The sequence below is a fragment of the Meriones unguiculatus genome, chromosome 14, assembly GCF_030254825.1.
Source record: "Meriones unguiculatus strain TT.TT164.6M chromosome 14, Bangor_MerUng_6.1, whole genome shotgun sequence".
In the NCBI taxonomy this organism is placed as follows: Eukaryota; Metazoa; Chordata; class Mammalia; order Rodentia; family Muridae; genus Meriones; species Meriones unguiculatus.
In genome coordinates this window covers 12,356,844-12,375,878 of record NC_083361.1, presented here as the reverse complement: position 1 = coordinate 12,375,878, position 19,035 = coordinate 12,356,844, and the positions used below count along the sequence as shown (strand labels likewise).

Sequence of the window (19,035 nt, the reverse complement as noted above, 5' to 3'; positions counted from 1 at the left end):
CCAATCTGCAGTTCTATCCTTCTGGTTCCTGGGTCTGCAAGCAGCCATACCAACTCTGCAGGGCCTCCCAGCCAGTGAATGTAGGGCTACCCAATCCCTCAGTGGCAGATATGTGGCTGTACAGCCTCCAAAGTCCAGCGGACCCACAAACCATCCAGGTACAGTAGGGGCTAAACAACCTAGGTCCCTGAAACACTGTTGTGGCTCCCCAAGACTTCCCAGCAGGCACCTGGTTTGGCCTCCCAATTTTGTAGCTGCAGTTGGACTCTCTGTTCTTGCAGCTGCATCACTACTGAGCTGATGGAACTAATCTTCCTCCATTTTACTCAGCAGGATCAAGTCTGTGAGTAGTGAATAGGGGTAACCCATGTCTTCTACTATTTGACCTGAAAGCGTGTGCTCTCAAGTGCCTACAGAGCCCCAGATCTAGGGTGCTTCTGAGCTAGTGTAAGACCTGGGGTCTCACAGCTCAGGAGTTCAAGATTGCACCCTTCCTAGAAACTCCCACATACCACGACTTGATGCAAAAGCAAGAGGTTTAGTTTAACCATTGTGCAATGGGGTCACCCCTGTCGGTCAGCAATTAGTGGCACCGGGAGACAAAGGCCTTAGGTTTTTAAAAGAATAAATGTAGGAAAGTTGAAGTTGCAGTTTTGGCAATTTAGGATTGGAAGAGGAAGCTATAAAGTAAGATAATTGGTTAGTCTTAGGTGCTCAAGCTTGGCCAGTCCTGTCAAGTGTGGATGCAGCTGCAATTGAAGGTGGGGTGGTTAGCTCATCCTTGAAGATTAGGGCTGCAGGCTCTTGGCTGGAGGTCATTAGCTACTCAGAAGAAGAATTGGGGCCGTCTGGGTTGGTTGCTAAGAAACATTATCTCAAAGACAAGGGTCTGGTCATCCATTTTGCTGAGTGAAGGTCATTGCTTGCTCAATATTTTTATATCTGTCCTCACAGATAGGGTCACATTTCTCCATTCTCTGGAAAGGTACTAAGATAAGAGTCTGCATCTCCGTGACCTCATTTCCCTTTAGAACTATAATCATTTCAGCTAGAGTGGCCATGACAGTGCTGGCCTTGGGATCAAATAATTCTGATATTTTCTCTAGTTGCTAATTACCAAAAGCAATTATGAGTTATTTGTGAGTGGCTCCAAAGTAACAGAGTACTTTTAAGTGGCTGTTATTTTTTCATTGTCTCTGTATGTTGATTAGGGGAAAATGTTCAGGGACCATTCCTCTGATATGTAATAGTCTTGCAAAGAACTTTGTGTCCCCATGTACTCCAGCCTTCTCTTTGCTCTTCCTCCAGAAATCAACCTAATTGCTTCTTTTCATATCCTATTGTTTTCCCATTTTATAGTTCATAGCATAGAATTAGTAAAGAATTATGTCAATCTAATGAAGTACTAGTAAAAAGAAAGACATAATGTCATAATGTATACTAGAAATTAGGGCCACATGTGATGGTGTGCTCCTTTAATATTATTGGATCATTGTGAGTTCAAGGCCAGTCTGGTTTATTTTTATTACTTTACTTTTTATATGTTTATTTACATTTCATCCCAAGCGTTCCTCCATCCTTCTCTCCTCACAGTCCCCTTCCCTGTCCTCCACCCTTCTCTTCTCCCTTTGACCCCAGAAAAGGAGAGCCCCTTCTTTCCTTACCGTCTTTCTCTAACACATCAAGTGACATCATGGCTGAGCCTATCCTCATCCACTAAGGCCAGGCAAGACAGCCCTGCCAGTGTAAAGTGACCCAAAAGCAGATAATAGAGTCCATATTGGAAACACCTCCCCTTTCTACTTACCAGGTAACCCACATAAAGAAAGAGCTGACCATCAGCTACATATGTGCAGGGGGCCTAGGTCCAGACCATGCATGCTCCTTACTTGATGTGTCAGTCTCTGTAAGACCTTGTGGGTCTGGGTTAGTTGTCTCTAAGTTCTACTCTTGGTGTTCCTGTCCCCTTCAGGTCTTTCTATCTTTCCCTCAAAACTTCCACAATAGCACTGGAGCTCTGCCTTATGTTTGGCTGCAAACCCCAGCTTCTGTCTCAGTCCACTGCTGGATGCAGCTTCCCAGAGGACAGTCATTTTAGGCTACTGTTTATAAACACAGCAGAGCATCATTGATAGTGTGAGAGGCTGGCTCTCTAGTGTAAGGTGTGTCTCAGGTTGGGCCAAGCTTTGGGTTGATATTCCCTCAATCTCTGATCTCTCTTTATCCCTGTACTCCTTGATCTATCTTGTTGCGTAGTATTTAATTGTAATCAGAAAATAGTTTAGTACTCCCATCACTCAATGTGTTTTTAAAAAGAGCACATTAAATCTACAGAAAAAGAAGGAACATGGATAATAAATTGTTGGGATGGGAAGGGATAGGCTAGCTAAAGGGAATAATATGAATATATAGAATTTTGAAACAATAAATATAAGATCAATGTCATGCAGGTTCGTTTATGTTCCACATAAAGAGGAATTGCCAGTTTTTCAAAATGTATATGTCAGTGTTAACACCCATTGTCAGTGCATGAAGTTTCTTGTTTATTTGTATCTCTATCCAAGTTTGAATTTCCCTACCATTGCACTAGCTTTATCTTATTTTACTGAAACAGTGAGTTTACTGATTTTCTTTTATGGAGTTGGTAAAAATGTTTTCTATTTTGTAGGGTGCCACCTTGTCTGAATGACAGCGTCCTTTGCCTTTTTTCATTATTATTCTTTTTCTTTAAATTTTATATTAGTTTATTTAGTTTACATCTTGAGGGAACCATATCTTCCTCTCCTCCTCCCCATTCCTCACACTTTCTCTTTCTCCCTTCCCCCTTTCCAGGAAAAGTGAGGCCTAGATTCACTTTTCCCATCATATGAAGTCACATCAACACTACACTTATTTCATCAGTTGAGGCCATGCAAGGCAGCCTGGCCAGGGAAAGTGATCTAAAAGCAGGCAATAGAGTTCATGTTAGAAACAGCCTCCTACTTCCACTTGCCAGGTGCCTCATATGCAGACTAAGGCTCTCTTCAGCTGCATATGTGCAGGGAGCCTAGGTCAAAATCATGCATACTAGGCAGTTGATATTTTAGTCTCTGAAAGACGACATGGAACTGGGTTATTTGTCTCTGTTGGTCTTCTTGTGGGTTTCTGTCCTCTACAGGTCCTTCCATCTTTACCTCAACACTTTTATAACACTCCCAGAGTTCTAATCCATGCTTGGCAGCAAGTCCCAGCATCAGTCTCTATCTGCTGCAGGCTGAAGCCTCCCAGTCAGATCAGAGATGGCAGTGACCAGCGTGCACAATATCTGAGAGGCAGAGGATCTGAAACCTTGAAATTGGTGAGTGGAGGGGCAACTGAAGCCAGAAAACCAACATTGAGGCTCCTTGAAGGAGATGGGACGTCACAGGAGCTGAGAACATTGTGATTCAGATTACCCTCAGACTTCTCTGGACACAGAGAGGGGCAAAATATCACTTCCCTTTTTCTGGTCTCCCTTCTCCTTGGAGGAGCAGGCCCACAGTGCCAGAGACTCTGGGCACAGAACTCCTTGCCTGCGGACTGAGACAGCAGAGGTTTAGGGCTCCTAGCCCCTCAGAGGCAGCTGCAAGCTGTACCAGCCTTCTGGGTCCCAATCTACAGCCACATCCTTCTGGGTCCTGGGTCTGGAAGCAGCCACACCAACTCTGCAGGGCCTCCCAGCCAGTGACTGTAGGGCAGCCCAATCCTTCAGTAGCAGCCAGCTGGCTGTACAGCCACCAGAGTCGAGCAGACCTGCAAAACCATCCAGGTACACCAGGGGCCAGGCCACCTAGGTCCCTGTACCAGTGTTGTGGCTCCCCAGGACTTCCCAGCAGGCACCTGGATTGGACTTCCAATTCTGCAGGTGCAGCTGGACTCCCTATTCCAGCGGCTGCAGCAACACTGAGCTGATGGAGCTCATCCTCCTTTATTTGACTCAGCGGACCAAACCTGTGATTAGAGAACAGGGTTAACCCATGTGCTTTACTATTTGACATGTGCCCTCATGTGTCTACATTGCCCCAGATCCAGGGTGCTTCTAAGCTAGCAGCCAGACATCAGATCCCTCCCACCCACACATCCACGGTGGGAAACAGAGGGATTCTTGGGACATTGAAACTCCTGTTCTGCGGGTCTACCAGTGGAGTTTAGGCAAATAACTCCAGGAGCTCAGTCAAAGATGAATACTAGTAGCTTGTAGGCCACTGAGGTACTCAGGGAATTTGCTCCCATAGTCATCACCGGTGATTGTGATACCTTCAGCACTTGCAAGTCCTTTGGTGCCTGCAAGGTGACCCTCCCTCACACTGAAGGCCTCTACATTCTCTAGCACCTTGTCCCTCAAGGCACAATTTCATGCACACACACGGGCACACTCTTGTTCATATCTGTCCTTCTGTGCCCATGGACTTTCCTCCCATAGGTACAGCCGAAACACCAATGCACATCCTGAAACCACTGGCCCTGTCTCATCTTCCTGAAGAATTCTCCAGAAACAAGGGAAAAACTGTACCAGTCTCAGTGCAGAATCCAGGAACAAACAGTGAATCTTACAGATAAGCAAATGGCCAGAGGTCGGCAAAAGAACACAGCCAACAAATAAATAATAAAATTCTCTGTGATGATGTCTTCAAAGACAAAGTTCACGATATATAAACAATCAGTAGTTTGTATTTACTTCTCTGATTTTTTAAGTCATTGTGAGAAAAAGTATTTTAGACCAATCTCTCTCATGAACACTGATGAAAAAAATTCTTGCAGACTGAGTTCAAGAACACATTAAAAAAAATCATCCACCAGAGTCAAGTAGGCTTCAATCCAGTGATGCAGGGATGGATACAAATAATAATCCATCAAGGTAATCCACGATATAAGGAAACTGAAAGAAAAAAACATGATTATCTCATTAGATGCTAAGAAATTCTTTGACAAAATCCAACACTCCTTCAGGTAAAAAGTCTTGGAGAGTTCATGAATACAAGACACACACCTAAACACAATAAAGGAAATATATAGCAAGCAATATTCAACATCAAATTCAATGGAGAGAAACTTAAAGCATTTCCACTAATATCTGGGACAAGACAAGGCTGCCCACTCTCTCTGTATTTATTCAATATAGTACATGAAGTTTTAGTTAGAGCAATAAGATATTTAAAGGGGATTAGGGGATAAAAATTGGAAAGGAAGAAGCCAAAATATCACCATTTTCAGATGATATATATGTAAGCAACTTCTACATTTCTGCCAGATTTCATACAGTTGGAAATCACCATCTGCAAAATGGATGCATAGAAAATTAACAGAGGTCATTAATAAAATGGACCTAAGATACATCTACAGAACCTTTCACCCAAACACAAAAGAATTTACCTTCTTCTCTGCACCTCGTGGAACCTTCTCCAAACTAGACTATATAGTTGGTCACAAAGTGAGCCTCAACAGATACAACAAGATTGAAATAATCCCTTGTATCCTTTCTGATCACCATGGACTAAAGCTGGACTTCATTAACAACAGGAATAGCATAAAGCCTACAGACACATGGAAACTGAACAACTCGCTACTCAGTGACAACTGGGTCAGGGAAGAGATAAAGAAATTAAAGTCTTCCTAGAACTCAATGAAAATGAAGGCACAACATACCCACACTTATGGGAGACAATGAAAGCAGTGTTAAGGTGAAATATCAGGGTTGTTTTGATTTTCATTTCCCTGATGACTAAGGACATTGAACATTTCTTTAAGTGTTTTCTGCCATTTGTTATTTAGCTATTCTGTGTTTTTTGTTTTTCCGTATGAAGCTGAGACTTGTTCTTTCAAGATCTGTAAAGAATTGTGTTGGTATTTGGATGGGAATTGCATTGAATTTGTAGATTGCTTTTGGTAGAATGACCATCTTCACTATGTTAATCCTACTGATCCATGAGCATGGGAGACCTTTCCATCTTTTGATATCTTCTTCAATTTCTTTCTTCAGAGACTTGAAGTTTTCTCATACAGATCTTTCACATGCTTGGTTAGAGTCAGACCAAGGTACTTTGTGTTATTTTTGGCTATGGTAAAGGTTGTTGTTTCCCTAATTTCTATTTTAGCCCTTTTGTCTTTGTACACAGGAGGGCTACTGATTTTTTTGAATTCAGTTTGTATCCAGCCATTTTGCTGAAGGTGTTTATCAGCTGAAGGATTTCTCTGGTAGAATTGTGGGGTCACTCAAGTATACTATCATATCATCTGCAAATAGTGATACTTTGACTTCTTCCTTTCCAATGTTTATTCCCTTGATCTACTATAGCTGTCTTATTGCTCTAGCTAGGACTTCAAGGACTATGTTGAAGAGATATGGAGACAATGGGCATCCTTGCCTTGTCCCTGATTTCAGTGGGACTGATTTAAGTTTTTTTCTTTTTAGTTTAATTTTTGGCTATAAGCTTGGTGTGTATTGTCTTTATTATGTGTAGGTATGTGCCTTCTATACCTCATCTCTCTAAAACTTAAAACATGAATGGGTATTGGATTTTGTCAAATGCTTTTTTGTTATCTAAGGAGAGGATAATTTTTTTTATTCATTCTGTTTGTTTATGTGGTGGATTACATTGATTGCATTCTGTATATTGGACAACTCCTACATGCCTAGGTGAAGCCTGCTTGGTCATGGTGGATGATATCTTTTATGTGTTCTTGGATTCAGTTTGTGAGTATTTCATTGAGCATTTTTGTGTAAATGTTCATAAGAGAGATAGGTCTGAATTCTCTTTTTTTTTTGTTGGGTCTTTGTGTGATGACTGTGGCCTCATAGAATGAGTTTGGTCATGTTCCTTCTGTTTCTATTTTGTGGAATAGTTTGAAGAGTATTGTCATCAGCTCTTCTTTGAAGGTCTGATAAAATTCTGTGCTGAAGCCATCAGGTCCTGGGTTTTGTTTTTTTTTTTTTTCAGGGAGACTTTTGGTGACTGCTTCTATTTCCTTGGGGTTATAGGATAGTTTAATATATTTCTGTGATCTTGGTTTAGCTTTGGTAAATAGAATCTATGAAGAAAATTGTCCATTTCACTTAGATTTTCAAATTTTGTGGTGTATAGGCTTTTGGAGTATGACCTATTGATTCTTTGAACGTCCTCAGTGTTTGTTGTTATGCCTCCCTTTTTGTTTCTGATTTTGATATTTTGGACACTTTCTCTCTGCCTTTTCTTTAGTTTGGCTAAGGGTTGGTCTATCTCGTTGATTTTCTCTACAAACTAGCTCTTGGTTTCATTGATTCTTAGAAGTGTTTTATTTGTTTCTAGTTTATTGATTTCATCCCTGAGTTTGATGATTTTCAACCATCCACTCCTCTTTGGTGTGTCTACTTCTCTTTTTCTATGGCTTTCAGGCATGCTGTTAAGTTGCTTGTATGAGATATCTCAAACTTCTTTCTGTTCAAATTTTTTTCATTGAAAATCTTGTTTTTCCTGTCTATGAGGACTGAGAGTTTTGTTGGGTATAGTAGCCTGGGCTGACATCTGCATCCTCTTAGGGTCTGCATGATGTCTGTCCAGGCCCTTCTGGCTTTCATAGTTTCTCTTGAGAAGTCAGGTGTTATTCTTATGGGTTTGTCATTATGTGTTACTTGGCCTTTTTCCCTTGTAGATTTTAAAAATATGGAATGCTTCATAAATTTGGTGTCATCCTTGCACAGGAGCCATGCTAATCTTCTCTGTATCATTCCAACTTTAGTATATGTGCTGCTGAAGCGAGCACTCAAACTTCTTTCTGAAGGCACTTAGTGCTATGAACTTCCCTCTTAGCACTGCTTACATTGTGTCCCATAAATTTTGGTAAGTTATGTCTTCATTTTCATTGAATTTTAGGAATTCTCTAATTTCCTTTTTAATTTTTCTCCCTGATCCTGCTGTTGTTGAGTAGAGAGTTGTTTACTTTTCATGGATGTGTAGGCTTTTTGTTATTTCTGTTGTTGTTGAGGTTTAGTTTTAGTCCATGGTGGTCTGATAGGATACAAGGGATTATTTCAATCATTTTGTATCTGTTAAGGTTTGCTTCTTGTCAGACTATATGGTCAATTTTGGAGAGGTCCTGTGGGGTACTGAGAAGAATGTATACTGATTTGAGTTTGGGTGAAAGGTTCTGTAGACATCTTTTAGGTCTATTTGATTTAGGACATCCGTAAGTGTCACTATTTCCCTACTTAGCTTCTGTCTTGATGTTTATCCCTTGGTGAGATTGGAGTGTTGAGGATAAATTTTTAATCTTAGTACTTTTTTATGAAATGGAAAAGATTTTATACTCTTTATAAATATGACTGCATATTATTCTGGTTTCCATTCAGTGCTTTAAGAAAGAGAACGCAGTAATTTATTATGTGAAAATGATTGGATACATTTGCTGTCATTTGTGAGGAATGATTACCTATATACATTCTTTCTAGGATAGGGCTCTGTTCAGACTTGAAATTGTTGCTGGGTTTATAAATGTAATTTTTACCAGTATATTTTCATAACATTATTTCCAGTTTATTGTTATTGAGTTCAACTGAGATCAATGATTTCTAATGAGGTCTATGATGTCATGCTTCCCCTTTTATTAGTACTTCAGTAGAAATCCCAGAACTCACGATTGAATGTGTTCAGCTTTTTGCTCTAAAAGTAAACAGAACTGGGTTACAGAAGGTAATACTTGAGTTTGTTCAGAAGACTAACTCTATCAAAAGAGACAAACAAACTTCTTTACAACAGTGTCCCACATGAGACACTTATGATAATTATACCTTTTTTCCAAGTCAGCCATCAAGGATCATGACAATGTAAGTATCCCTCCAAACACTTAGAAAAAACTCAGTGTTTTGGGTATTATCAATTGGAAAATAGGAGAAAAGTTCTTGGCTTCCAGGAACTTATCATCATGACTGTATGTAATATGAAAATTGCAGTTCAGAAGGGAGTTGAGATCACACATCTATGAAACTTTATCTAAGAGTTGGGCTTCCCCCTCTTACATTGTTGGCTGTGATGCCAAGAGCTGCACAGTGAGCTGAAAGTACTGCATAGGAAACAGTTCAGGTGAGCATGCTGCTTCATACCTTCAAAAATAAGGAAAAGCAAGGAAGGTAGGTCTGTTAAGTGTACTCCTCTGGAAAATGAACTGTTGGTAGAAACAGAACCCTTAGGATTTAGTCTAAGGACAATAAGATTTTCTTGGGTATACGCCAAATTACTAAAAAGAAGCAAGTGTCCCTGACATTATACTAATTCTTTTTTCTTTTTTAAAATTAATTACAGTTTATTCCTTTTGTATCCCAGCTGTAGACCCCTGTTGCATTTCCTCCCAAACTCAACCTCCCTCCCGTATCTCTTCCCATGCCCTTCTCCAAGTCCCCTGGTAGAGGAAGTCCTCCTCCCCTTCCCTCGTACCCTATCCAATCAGCTCTCATCAGTACTGGTTGTATTGTCATCCTCTGTGGCCTGGTAAGGCTACTCCCTAATCAGACGAAGGTGATCAAAGAACCAGCCACTGAGTTCATGTCAGATACAGCCCCTATTACTAAGGAACCCACCTGGAGACTGAGCTGTCATGGGCTATATCTGTGCAGCAGTTCTAGGTTATCTCCATGAATGGTTCTTGGTTGGAGTGTAAGTCTCAGAAAAGTCCCCTGTGACAAAAATTTTTAGTTCTGTTGTCTCCCTCTGGAGCTCCTTACCACTCCAGGTCTTGATATCTCCCTCTTCTTTCATAAAGTTCAAAAGATTCCTGGCATTCTGGCCAAAGTTTGGCTCTGAGTCTCAGCATCTGCTTTGATACCCTGCTGGGTAGAGCCTTTCAGAGGCCCTCTGTGGTATGCTCCTGTCCTCTTCCCTGTTTTCTCCCTCTACCGATGTCTTTCTGGTTTGCTTTCTGAGTGAGGATTGATCATCTTACTTAGGATCCTTCTTCTTGCTTAGCTTCTTTAGGTGTATAGATTTTATTATGTTTATCCTAAATTAAATGTCTAATATCCACTTATAAGTGAACATATACCATGGGTGTTTTTCTGCTCCTGGGCTACCTCACTCAGGATAATCTTTTCTAGTTCCCACCATTTGCTTGCAAATTTCATGATTTCCTTGTTTTTAATTACTGTGTAGTGTTCCATTGTGTAAATGTATCACAATTTTTGTATCCATTCCTCTGTTGAGGGACATCTGGGTTGATTTCTGGCTCTGCTTATTAGGAATAAAGCTTCTGTCAACATGGGTGAGCACTAACTCTTGATGTAACAACAAACAAACAAACAAACAAACAACCAAAAAACTAAAACAAAATCTTTTTTCAGGCTGCCTATTAAAAAGTGTAAATTCTAATATTTGACTTTGAATGTGCTTCGGACTTATGTTAATTACCTCCTTCAGGTTTCCATTCAATGTGCATAAATCACAGATTAATTTTGCAGTAGGACAATCACAAATTTTGGAAAATGGCTTTGTATTTATAACTAAACCTTAGAAATAGAATTAAGAATGTCATCTATGACCAGGAGGACCCAAGATCTGGACCTGCCTGAGAAGAAGCGTTTCTAGGCAGCACCACATCTGTGACTGGTCAGGAGCTTTGTCTTTCCTAACAGTCAGTAATGTGACTACTGAGGCTGTTTTCCTTCTTGAACTTGGGAATATTACGTAAAAGTGAAGGTGACAATGTCATTGTGAGTCTTGCAAACTTCAAGCACAGATAGTTTCTGTCATTTTCCCTTGATTAATGATACTCTGAGTTCACTGCCTTCTCAGGATTGCTTATCCACTCTCCACTGCTGAGGTTTAAAGAACCTAAAGCCTCCTACATGACAGGTAAAAGTTTTACTACAGGTCATCTCCATATCCCATATATAAATCATTGCCTCCAATTATGCAGTTCATAAGATTTCATATTATACCAATTTTATCTGCATGTGTTTTTATTTACATGACATTCATAAATCTTGACTTGACTTAGTCCTTAGTAAATAAAACTTTTAAACTGAAGTAACTTATAACTTAATATCTTTTTGTATGTGTGTCTCTGTGTTGGTGTGCAGGAGCTATTGTAGTCATGTGAATATGTACTTATGTGGTGTGAAACTTTGTCAGAGTGAAACTTCAGTCATAGTTCCTCAGAAAAGCAGACCTACCATGCATATCCACAGAACATTGCCTAACAAGATATAAAAAGGCTAGGCACAATCCCTCATGTCATAACTGAATGTGGAAACCCAGTAGGAAAAAAAATAATTTCAAGACCAGGAAAAAGAGCAGAGACATCCTCCACTCTCTTTGCTGATAGTCCAAGAACACAAGATGCACAAACCATAACTTACATCCAGAGGACCAAGCTCTGGACCTATCTCAAACCCATACAGCATTTGTGTTTGTTGTTTCAGTTTCTGTAAGCCCCTATGTACCCTGCTTATTGTTCTTTTGGCTCTGTTCTCCTGTTGTCATCCACCCTTCTGGCTCCTATGATCCTTCCTCTTCCTCTTTGGCAGGGTACCCCTGGTTCTGCCTAGTGTTTGTTTGGCTGTGGGTCACTCCATCTGCTTCCATGTACTGGATGATGATGCCCATTTGATGACACTTGGGCCAGATACCAATCTGTGAGTAAAGCTGAATATCATTAGCATTTCTTTCACTGACTCTGTTAATCATTTTTGTGTCCATCCTGGGGCTTTTGTCTGTCTTGTCTCTGGCTCATAGGTAGTGTGAGCAAGGTCTCTCTTTTGTGTTGTGGAACTCAAGTTGGAGCAGTCATATGTTGGCTTTTTCCACAGGTCTGTGCTCCCGTTGCCTCAGCATATCTTGTAGATTGCAGGTTGAAGGTTGTGTTGGGTTTATTTTTCCATGCTTTGTATAATCTCTTCCTTCCCTTCACTGACTGAAGGTTCATGTTGTTATGTAGGATTCTCAAACATAGAATGCATTTCACTGGTACAAAATGTCCTCAAGGTAGCTCAAAGACCTTGGTATCTCTTATCTTAAAACAACTATGTCCATGAATTTGAGTATTTGTTTATATCTTCACAGATGATAATTGCAAGTCACCTCACTATAGAAAGCATAGATTAAGAAACTGAACATTTGCTTGGTCTGTCAATACTAAGAATCACAGGGCTGAGGCAAGGGGATTTTGTACATTTATATCACCCTGCATTCCTGAGGAGGACCCTATCTGGACACACACACACAAACAAACACACACACACACACACACACACACACACACACACACAGCAATAAAAATAATATATCATCAACTAGATTTTTTCCCTTTCAATCTTCATTTCTATAATCGAGTTATCTAGAGTTATTCGCAGGAGGGGAAATGATTCAAAGTAGGTTCCCGTCTCTGCTAAGCTTTGAAAGAACTGAACACTGCTTCCATGTATAGATTTTTGCATAATTTGAATCTTAGAGCATGTCCTCTTATAGTATCTATGCGGCTTTCAGAGCATTTGAGTTTTGTGAATGCACTCTGATTTGATTTCTATTGCAGGATAGGACAAATTCCATAAAAATTAGTCAATCACTGTACAGCTACAGGTTTGTATTTCTTTTTTTTTTCAAGTCATTCATTTCCTGCTAATCCTGAACATTGTCCATGAAGGCTCATTCCTGAAATATAAGTTTTCAGCATGAAGGAGTACACTTCTTCCACCTTCTTATATCATCTTAGGAAAATATGTGAAGCAATATGAGCACCATAGCCAGGTTTCTTGTTTTAGCCACATGCTTACCAAAAGCTGCTGTGTCATATGATTTGTGCTTCACATTTCTACTGCTGAATGATGATGCAAGGTAATAGATCAGCTAGAAACACTGTAAGTCTTTTCACTATGTATTATTAATTGGCTACTGCCTTGTTCTAACTAATTTCTAAGGGAATAATTTACTTATTTTCTCTCCATTGTGTTAGATTACAATTCTTTATGCATAATGTATGTATTCCACTCACTTCTCTAATTCTAACATTACCATTTTTTCATGTACGTACGGGGGAGTAGAGTTTGAAGAGTTAGCTTTTGAGGTAAGATTATCTTCTCTATCATTTGCACCTAATGGTTAGAGCTACTTATTATACATAATTACCAAAGCATAAAAAACATTTTCATTCCTGTTCTAATATTTTAAATTTTAATGTTAATATTGACTCTACCCAGCAGGGTATCAAAGCAGATGCTGAGACTCAGCCAAACTTTGGGCAGAGTGCAGGGAATCTTATAAAAGAAGGGGGAGATAGAAAGACTTGGAGGAAGTGAATAAACTGTCATTAATATAAAAGATATAAATTTAATAAAAAAAGAAATACTTGAGCTCCACAAGGAGAGCAACAGAATAAAAAATCTGGGCAGAGGGGTCTTTTCTGAGACTGATACTCCAAACAAAAACCATGCATAGAAATAATCTAGAATCCTTGCACAGATGTAGTCCATGGTAGCTCAGTCTCCAAGTGGTTTTCCCAGTAATAGGAACAGGGACTATTTTTGACATAAACTCAGTGGCTGGTTCTTTGACTACACCCCTAACTGAGACGGGGACATCTTACCTGGCCTGAGAAGAAGACAATGCAGGTAGTCCTGATGAGACCTGATAGGCTAAGACCAGAGGGAAGAGGAGGAGGACCTCCCCTTTCATTGAACTTGGGGAGGGGAATGGGAGGAGATGAGGCAGACAGGGTGGGAGTGGGTGAGAATGAGGCTCTGGGCTACAGCTAGGATATATATTGAATAAACTGTAATTAATTAAAAAATTAATTTAAAAATGCCATTACTACTTCTGATGTCCATCCTGTTTGCCTTTCGGGATAGGCATTGAACGTTTTAGTCAGGGTCTGCTCTCTTGATTAATTTCTTTAGATGTGCAGATTTTAGTAGGTTTATCCTATGTTATATGTCTATATGAGTGAGTATATACCATGTGCCTCTTACTGCTTCTGGGACAGCTCACTCAGGATGATCCTTTCCAGGTCCCACCATTTACCTGCAAATTTGATGATTTCCTTCTTTTTCATTGCTGAGTCATACTCCATTGTGTAGATGCACCACCATTTCTGCATCCATTCTTCAGTTGAGGGGCATCTGGGCTGTTTCCAGCTTCTGGCTATTACAAACATGGCTGAGCAAATGTCCTTATTGTGTACTTGAGCCTCTTTTGGATATATGCCTAGGAGTTGTATGGCTGGATCTTGAGGAAGCACTATTCCTAGTTGTCTGAGAAAGCACCAGATTGATTTCCAGAGTGGTTGTACAAGTTTACATTTCCACCAGCAGTGGAGGAGAGTTCCCCTTGCTTCACAACCTCTCCAGCATGTGTTGTCACTTGAGTTTTTCATCTTGGCCATTCTGATGGGTGTAAGGTGAAATCTCAGGGTTGTTTTGATTTGCATTTCCCTAATGGCTAATGATGTTGAGCATTTCTTTAAGTGTTTCTCTGCCATTCGATATTCCTCTACAGAGAGTTCTCTGTTTAGCTCTGTTCCCCATTTTTTGATTGGATTACTTGGTTTGCTGCTTTTCAGCTTTTTTTAGTTCTTTATATATACTGGATATTAGCCCTCTGTCAGATAAAGGGTTGGTGAAGATTCTTTCCCAATCTGTAGGCAGTCGTTTTGTTTTGATGACAGTGTCCTTTGCTTTACAGAAGCCTTTCAGTTTCATGGGCACTAATGTACCCATGGCAGTTTAGTGTCCAAGTGGGTTACATAGTAATGAGAAGATGGACTGCCTCTGACAAAATCTGATTGGCCTGCTCTTTGATCACCTCCCCCTGAGTGGGGGGCAGCCTTACCAGGCCACAGAAGATGACAATGCAGCCACTCCTGATCTGATAGACTAAGATCAGAAGGAAGGAGAGGAGTACCTCTCTTATCAGTGGACTTGGAGAGGGTCTTGTGTGAAGAAGGGTGAGGGAGGGTGGGACTGAGAGGGGAAGAGGGAGGGGCTTTGGGGGGATACAAAGTGAATAAAGTGTAATAAATAAGATAAAATAAATTCAAAAAAGGCCATTACTAGAGATTTCTTTCTTGTAGTAGTTGGTGAGAGAGTCGACTTGTAGAATTAAGCATGATTTCATTATGAACTCACTGGTCATTGCTTCTACCCATATAAGTTTACAATATTCTTTTTCTTCTGTTTTAAAAGAATAAGTAAATCCAGATAGTTTAATACAAATTCTAACAATTATTTCAAATATTTGACAGATATGCATGCTTTTACAGATACAAGTTGGCCATGTTCTTATGCTAACTTTCATGAAATATATAATGGGAATTTATCCATATTTGCAGATTTCAGCAGTTCATGCTGAATGTCTTCAGTTGTAAAATAACATGAGAGAAGAGATGGACAGTATTTTGTTCTGCTGGCCACCCTGGGATTTCAGTTTTTAGCTAATGTGATCCTTGTGCATTTGTGACAACAGGGTCATACTACCATGTCATCTAAAAAAAAAAAAAAAGCCATCATTTCCTCTGAGGAGTGACTGCTGCCATATTTGAAGTCATTTTTTTTGATCAGTAACAATATGGACTCCAGAAATTTGGGAATAGGAATGATATTTTTGTTACAATGTACCATTGGAATTCTAGGAAACTTTTCACTTTTTGCCTACTACCTGGTTATTTATTACAAGAAACACAAAGTCAAGCGCACAGATTTGATTCTCCTGCATCTGACCATAGTTAACTTCCTGATCATTCTCTCTAAAGGAGTGTGTAGCACAATGTCAGCTTTTGTGTTGAAACTCTTCTACAATGATTGGAGCTACCAACTTTTTATGTATTTTCTGAGAGTTTTCAGGTGCATGTCCATTATCACCATTTGCCTCTTGTGTGCCTTCCATACCATCACCATCATCCCCAGAAACTCCAGTTGGAAGAATCTTAAAGCCAAATCTCCAAAGGACATTGGTCTGTGCATTTCTTTCTGCTGGGTCTTTTACATTATACTAAATGTTATTTTCCCCTTGTACATGTCCATAAAATTAAGTAGGAAAAACTTAACAGAAGAGACAGAATTCAAACTCTACAGTGTTGTAGGATATGACAAAACCACAGTTTCCTTATACATAGCTTTTTTTGTGTTTCCTGAAGTTCTGTTTTCTGTTCTCATCACCTGGACCAGCAGCTCAATGATTGTGATTCTGTACAGGCACAAACAGCGAGTTCAGTACATCCGCAGCACTCAGGCTTGTCACAATAGCTCCCCTGAGTCCAGAGCCACCCAGAGCATCCTGGTCCTAGTTTTAACCTTTATGAGTTTTTATACCCTCTCTGCTATCTCACATGGTTGCAATGCTCTGCTGCATGGTCACTTTTCATTGCTTATGGATATCACAAGCATTATAACTTTGTGTTTTCCCACTTTGATTCCTTTTGTACTTATGAGTCAATTGTTCTCTCTCTCCAGACTCTTTTTTCTCTGGAAAAAGGATACAAATTCTTCTTAATATTTTTATGACTATGAAAATTGAATGCTTTTGCAGAGTCCAATATTTGAGAGGAAAACTAAACAGCTACTCTTTGGGGAAGACAATTGTAATATAAAGAGAAACTTTTGGATAATTCAGGTTACTTCAGTTGGTGGAACCTCCATCCAATATTAGCTAAACTGTTTGGATCTAAGCCTTTTTCTCATTCAATTAACATATTCACAGCCTTTCTTTGGTCCAGCTTCCTAGAGGAGGCGTTCTCATTTTATTTTCAACAAATCCTCTCTGCTTTTGTAATCAGGTCAATTGGTACACTTCATTATGGATGCTGTGTGTATTTTACTTATCTTCTAAGGAAGCTACACTACACAGACCAAAGGCTATGTAACCACAACTATTTGTACACTTTCACCAAAGAAATTCTTGCACATTTCACATCTGTTGCCTGACATGAGTGCTCCAAACTCCTCTTAGGCATGTGCTACTTATCACCTTGCTTGCAGCTGCTCCAGAGCTATGAGTCCCTGTCTGCCCTGAGCCTGTAATAGCTACACTCTACCATGTGTAAAATTAATACCTCTCATATAGACTCAGTCAAAACACATGATTGGGAAAGAGTAAGGTTATCCACACAAGCCTTGTAATTAGAGATTTAAACTGTCAGCACAAGCATGACAATGGTTCTCTTTGATGTTTGCAAGAATCTATTTGACATCTTTTTAGGTTAATCAGGAGAGATTGTCTCCCACATTGCTTTACCCACAGCGATGTAACTCTCTACTAGGTAGAAGGTGATGCTTCTTTTTGTCTTTATTATGGGTGGAAAAGACTTATATTGTTGCACAAAAAGTATGAAAGTCCTTGTACTTCCAATAAGCAGTCCAGATATATGACAGTGTCAGAAACAACAACAGCAATATTCTGAAGGTGACTGAAGAGACTGAGAGAGTGGTCAATAACTTCAGACACTTAAGATCTTGTGAGATAGACGTTGCAAAGAGGTAACACTCTATTCCTCCATTATTGTAAAAGTTTCTGATACCTGACAAGAGTTGTATTTTTTGATGTTTCCATTATGTCCTAAATTAGTATCACCCCAACATTCAAGACATTTATTTGTGGGAAAATGTTTACACTCAATCTTTCCAGTCAAAGAGATTGGTCCCACGAGGAGATAATAAACATTCAAGGGAAGAAAAATGAACAAGAAAGAGAAAAAGAGTAAATGAGGGTAGTATAGAGAGACTTTGTAGATTAAAAAAGCCCATAAAAACTTTCATACGTAATGGAAATAGGTAGGTGTGTACTGTTTATGTAGAGTCTTTCAAAATTCCAATAATGAGTGTTTTTTTCCTTTTGGCTTTTGGCATAGATAAAATATATAAATTACATTAATCTATTTTATTACCTGTTGACATAGCTCACAAAAACAGAGAGATATGGATGTAAGCTGATAGAACCTTTAGAAATATCTAAGGATGAGAAGAATGATTAGGTCTAAGAGTCTTGTAAAGAATAAATTTGATAAATCAGAAGGATCAAGATATGGAGATGTGTCCAATAAACAAGAGTGTTGGCAATGAGGTGAGTGATGATGGGAGGGCAAATTTCTACAGACAAATGCTATAGAACTCATCAGAAATTTCAAAGAATTAAATATAAATGGCTCAGAAATATATATAAAATGATCCCTATCCTTAGCCTGCAGGGAAATGTAAATTAAAATTACTTTGGTATTTCATCTTACCCTGGTTACAATGGTTTCATCAGTAAAACAACGACCAAAAATACTGGTGAAGATGTACCAAAATGGAGACCATTTTTCCATACCTTTCTGGGTGCAAACTGGTGCAGCCACTATAGAAAATACTGTGTCCAACTTCTTTCATAAGATTTCCTGAACTCTGCCCAAATGTTTCCCTTAAGTGTCAGCATCTGCATCGATAGTCTGTAGGGCAGAGCCTTTCAGAGGTGCTCTGTGTCAGGCTCCTGACTTGTTCCCTCTTTTCTCCTTCTTCTGATGTCCATCCTCTTTGCCTTTCTGGATAGGAATTGAGCATTTCAGCAAGAGTCCTCCCTCTTGATTAGTTTTTTTAGGTGTACAGATTTTAGTAGGTTTTTCCTATATTATATGTCTATATGAGTGAGTATATAACATGTGCATCTTCATCTTTCTGCTTCTGGGATAGCTCACTCAGGATGACAGTAAGATCTGGAGAGGACAGGAACTCCACAAGGAGAGCAACAGAACTAAAAAATCTGAGCACAGGGACCTTTCCTGAGACTGATACTCCAACCAAGGACTATGCATGGAGATAAGACCCCTGCCCAGATGCAGCCCCAGGTAGTTCAGTATCCAAGTGGGTTCCATTGTAATAGGAACAGGGACTGTCTCTGACATGAACTGATTGACCTGCTCTTTAATTACCTCCCCCTGAGGGGGAAGCAGCATTACCAGGCTATAGAAGAAGACACTGCAGCCACTCCTGATGGCTAATTGACGAGGATCAGAAGGAAGGAAAAGAAGACCTTTCCTATCAGTGGACTTGGGGAGGAGCATGCATTCAGAAGGTGTAGGAAGGGAGGGATG

General features: G+C 39.7%; 1 protein-coding gene and 1 non-coding gene across 2 annotated transcripts; one reads left to right on the top strand and one right to left on the bottom strand.

Moving 5' to 3' along the window:
* Positions 1-7,652: 7,652 nt before the first annotated feature.
* Positions 7,653-7,758, bottom strand: LOC132647598 (U6 spliceosomal RNA). The gene has a single exon (XR_009585945.1). It is a non-coding gene; the product is annotated as a U6 spliceosomal RNA (small nuclear RNA).
* A 7,757-nt stretch (positions 7,759-15,515) lies between these two features.
* Positions 15,516-16,430, top strand: LOC132647015 (vomeronasal type-1 receptor 4-like; the record flags this gene model as incomplete). The annotated part of the gene is made up of 1 exon (XM_060366248.1): positions 15,516-16,430. A coding segment is annotated over exon 1 (891 nt), but the record flags the coding sequence as incomplete, so codon positions are not given.
* Positions 16,431-19,035: the final 2,605 nt, after the last annotated feature.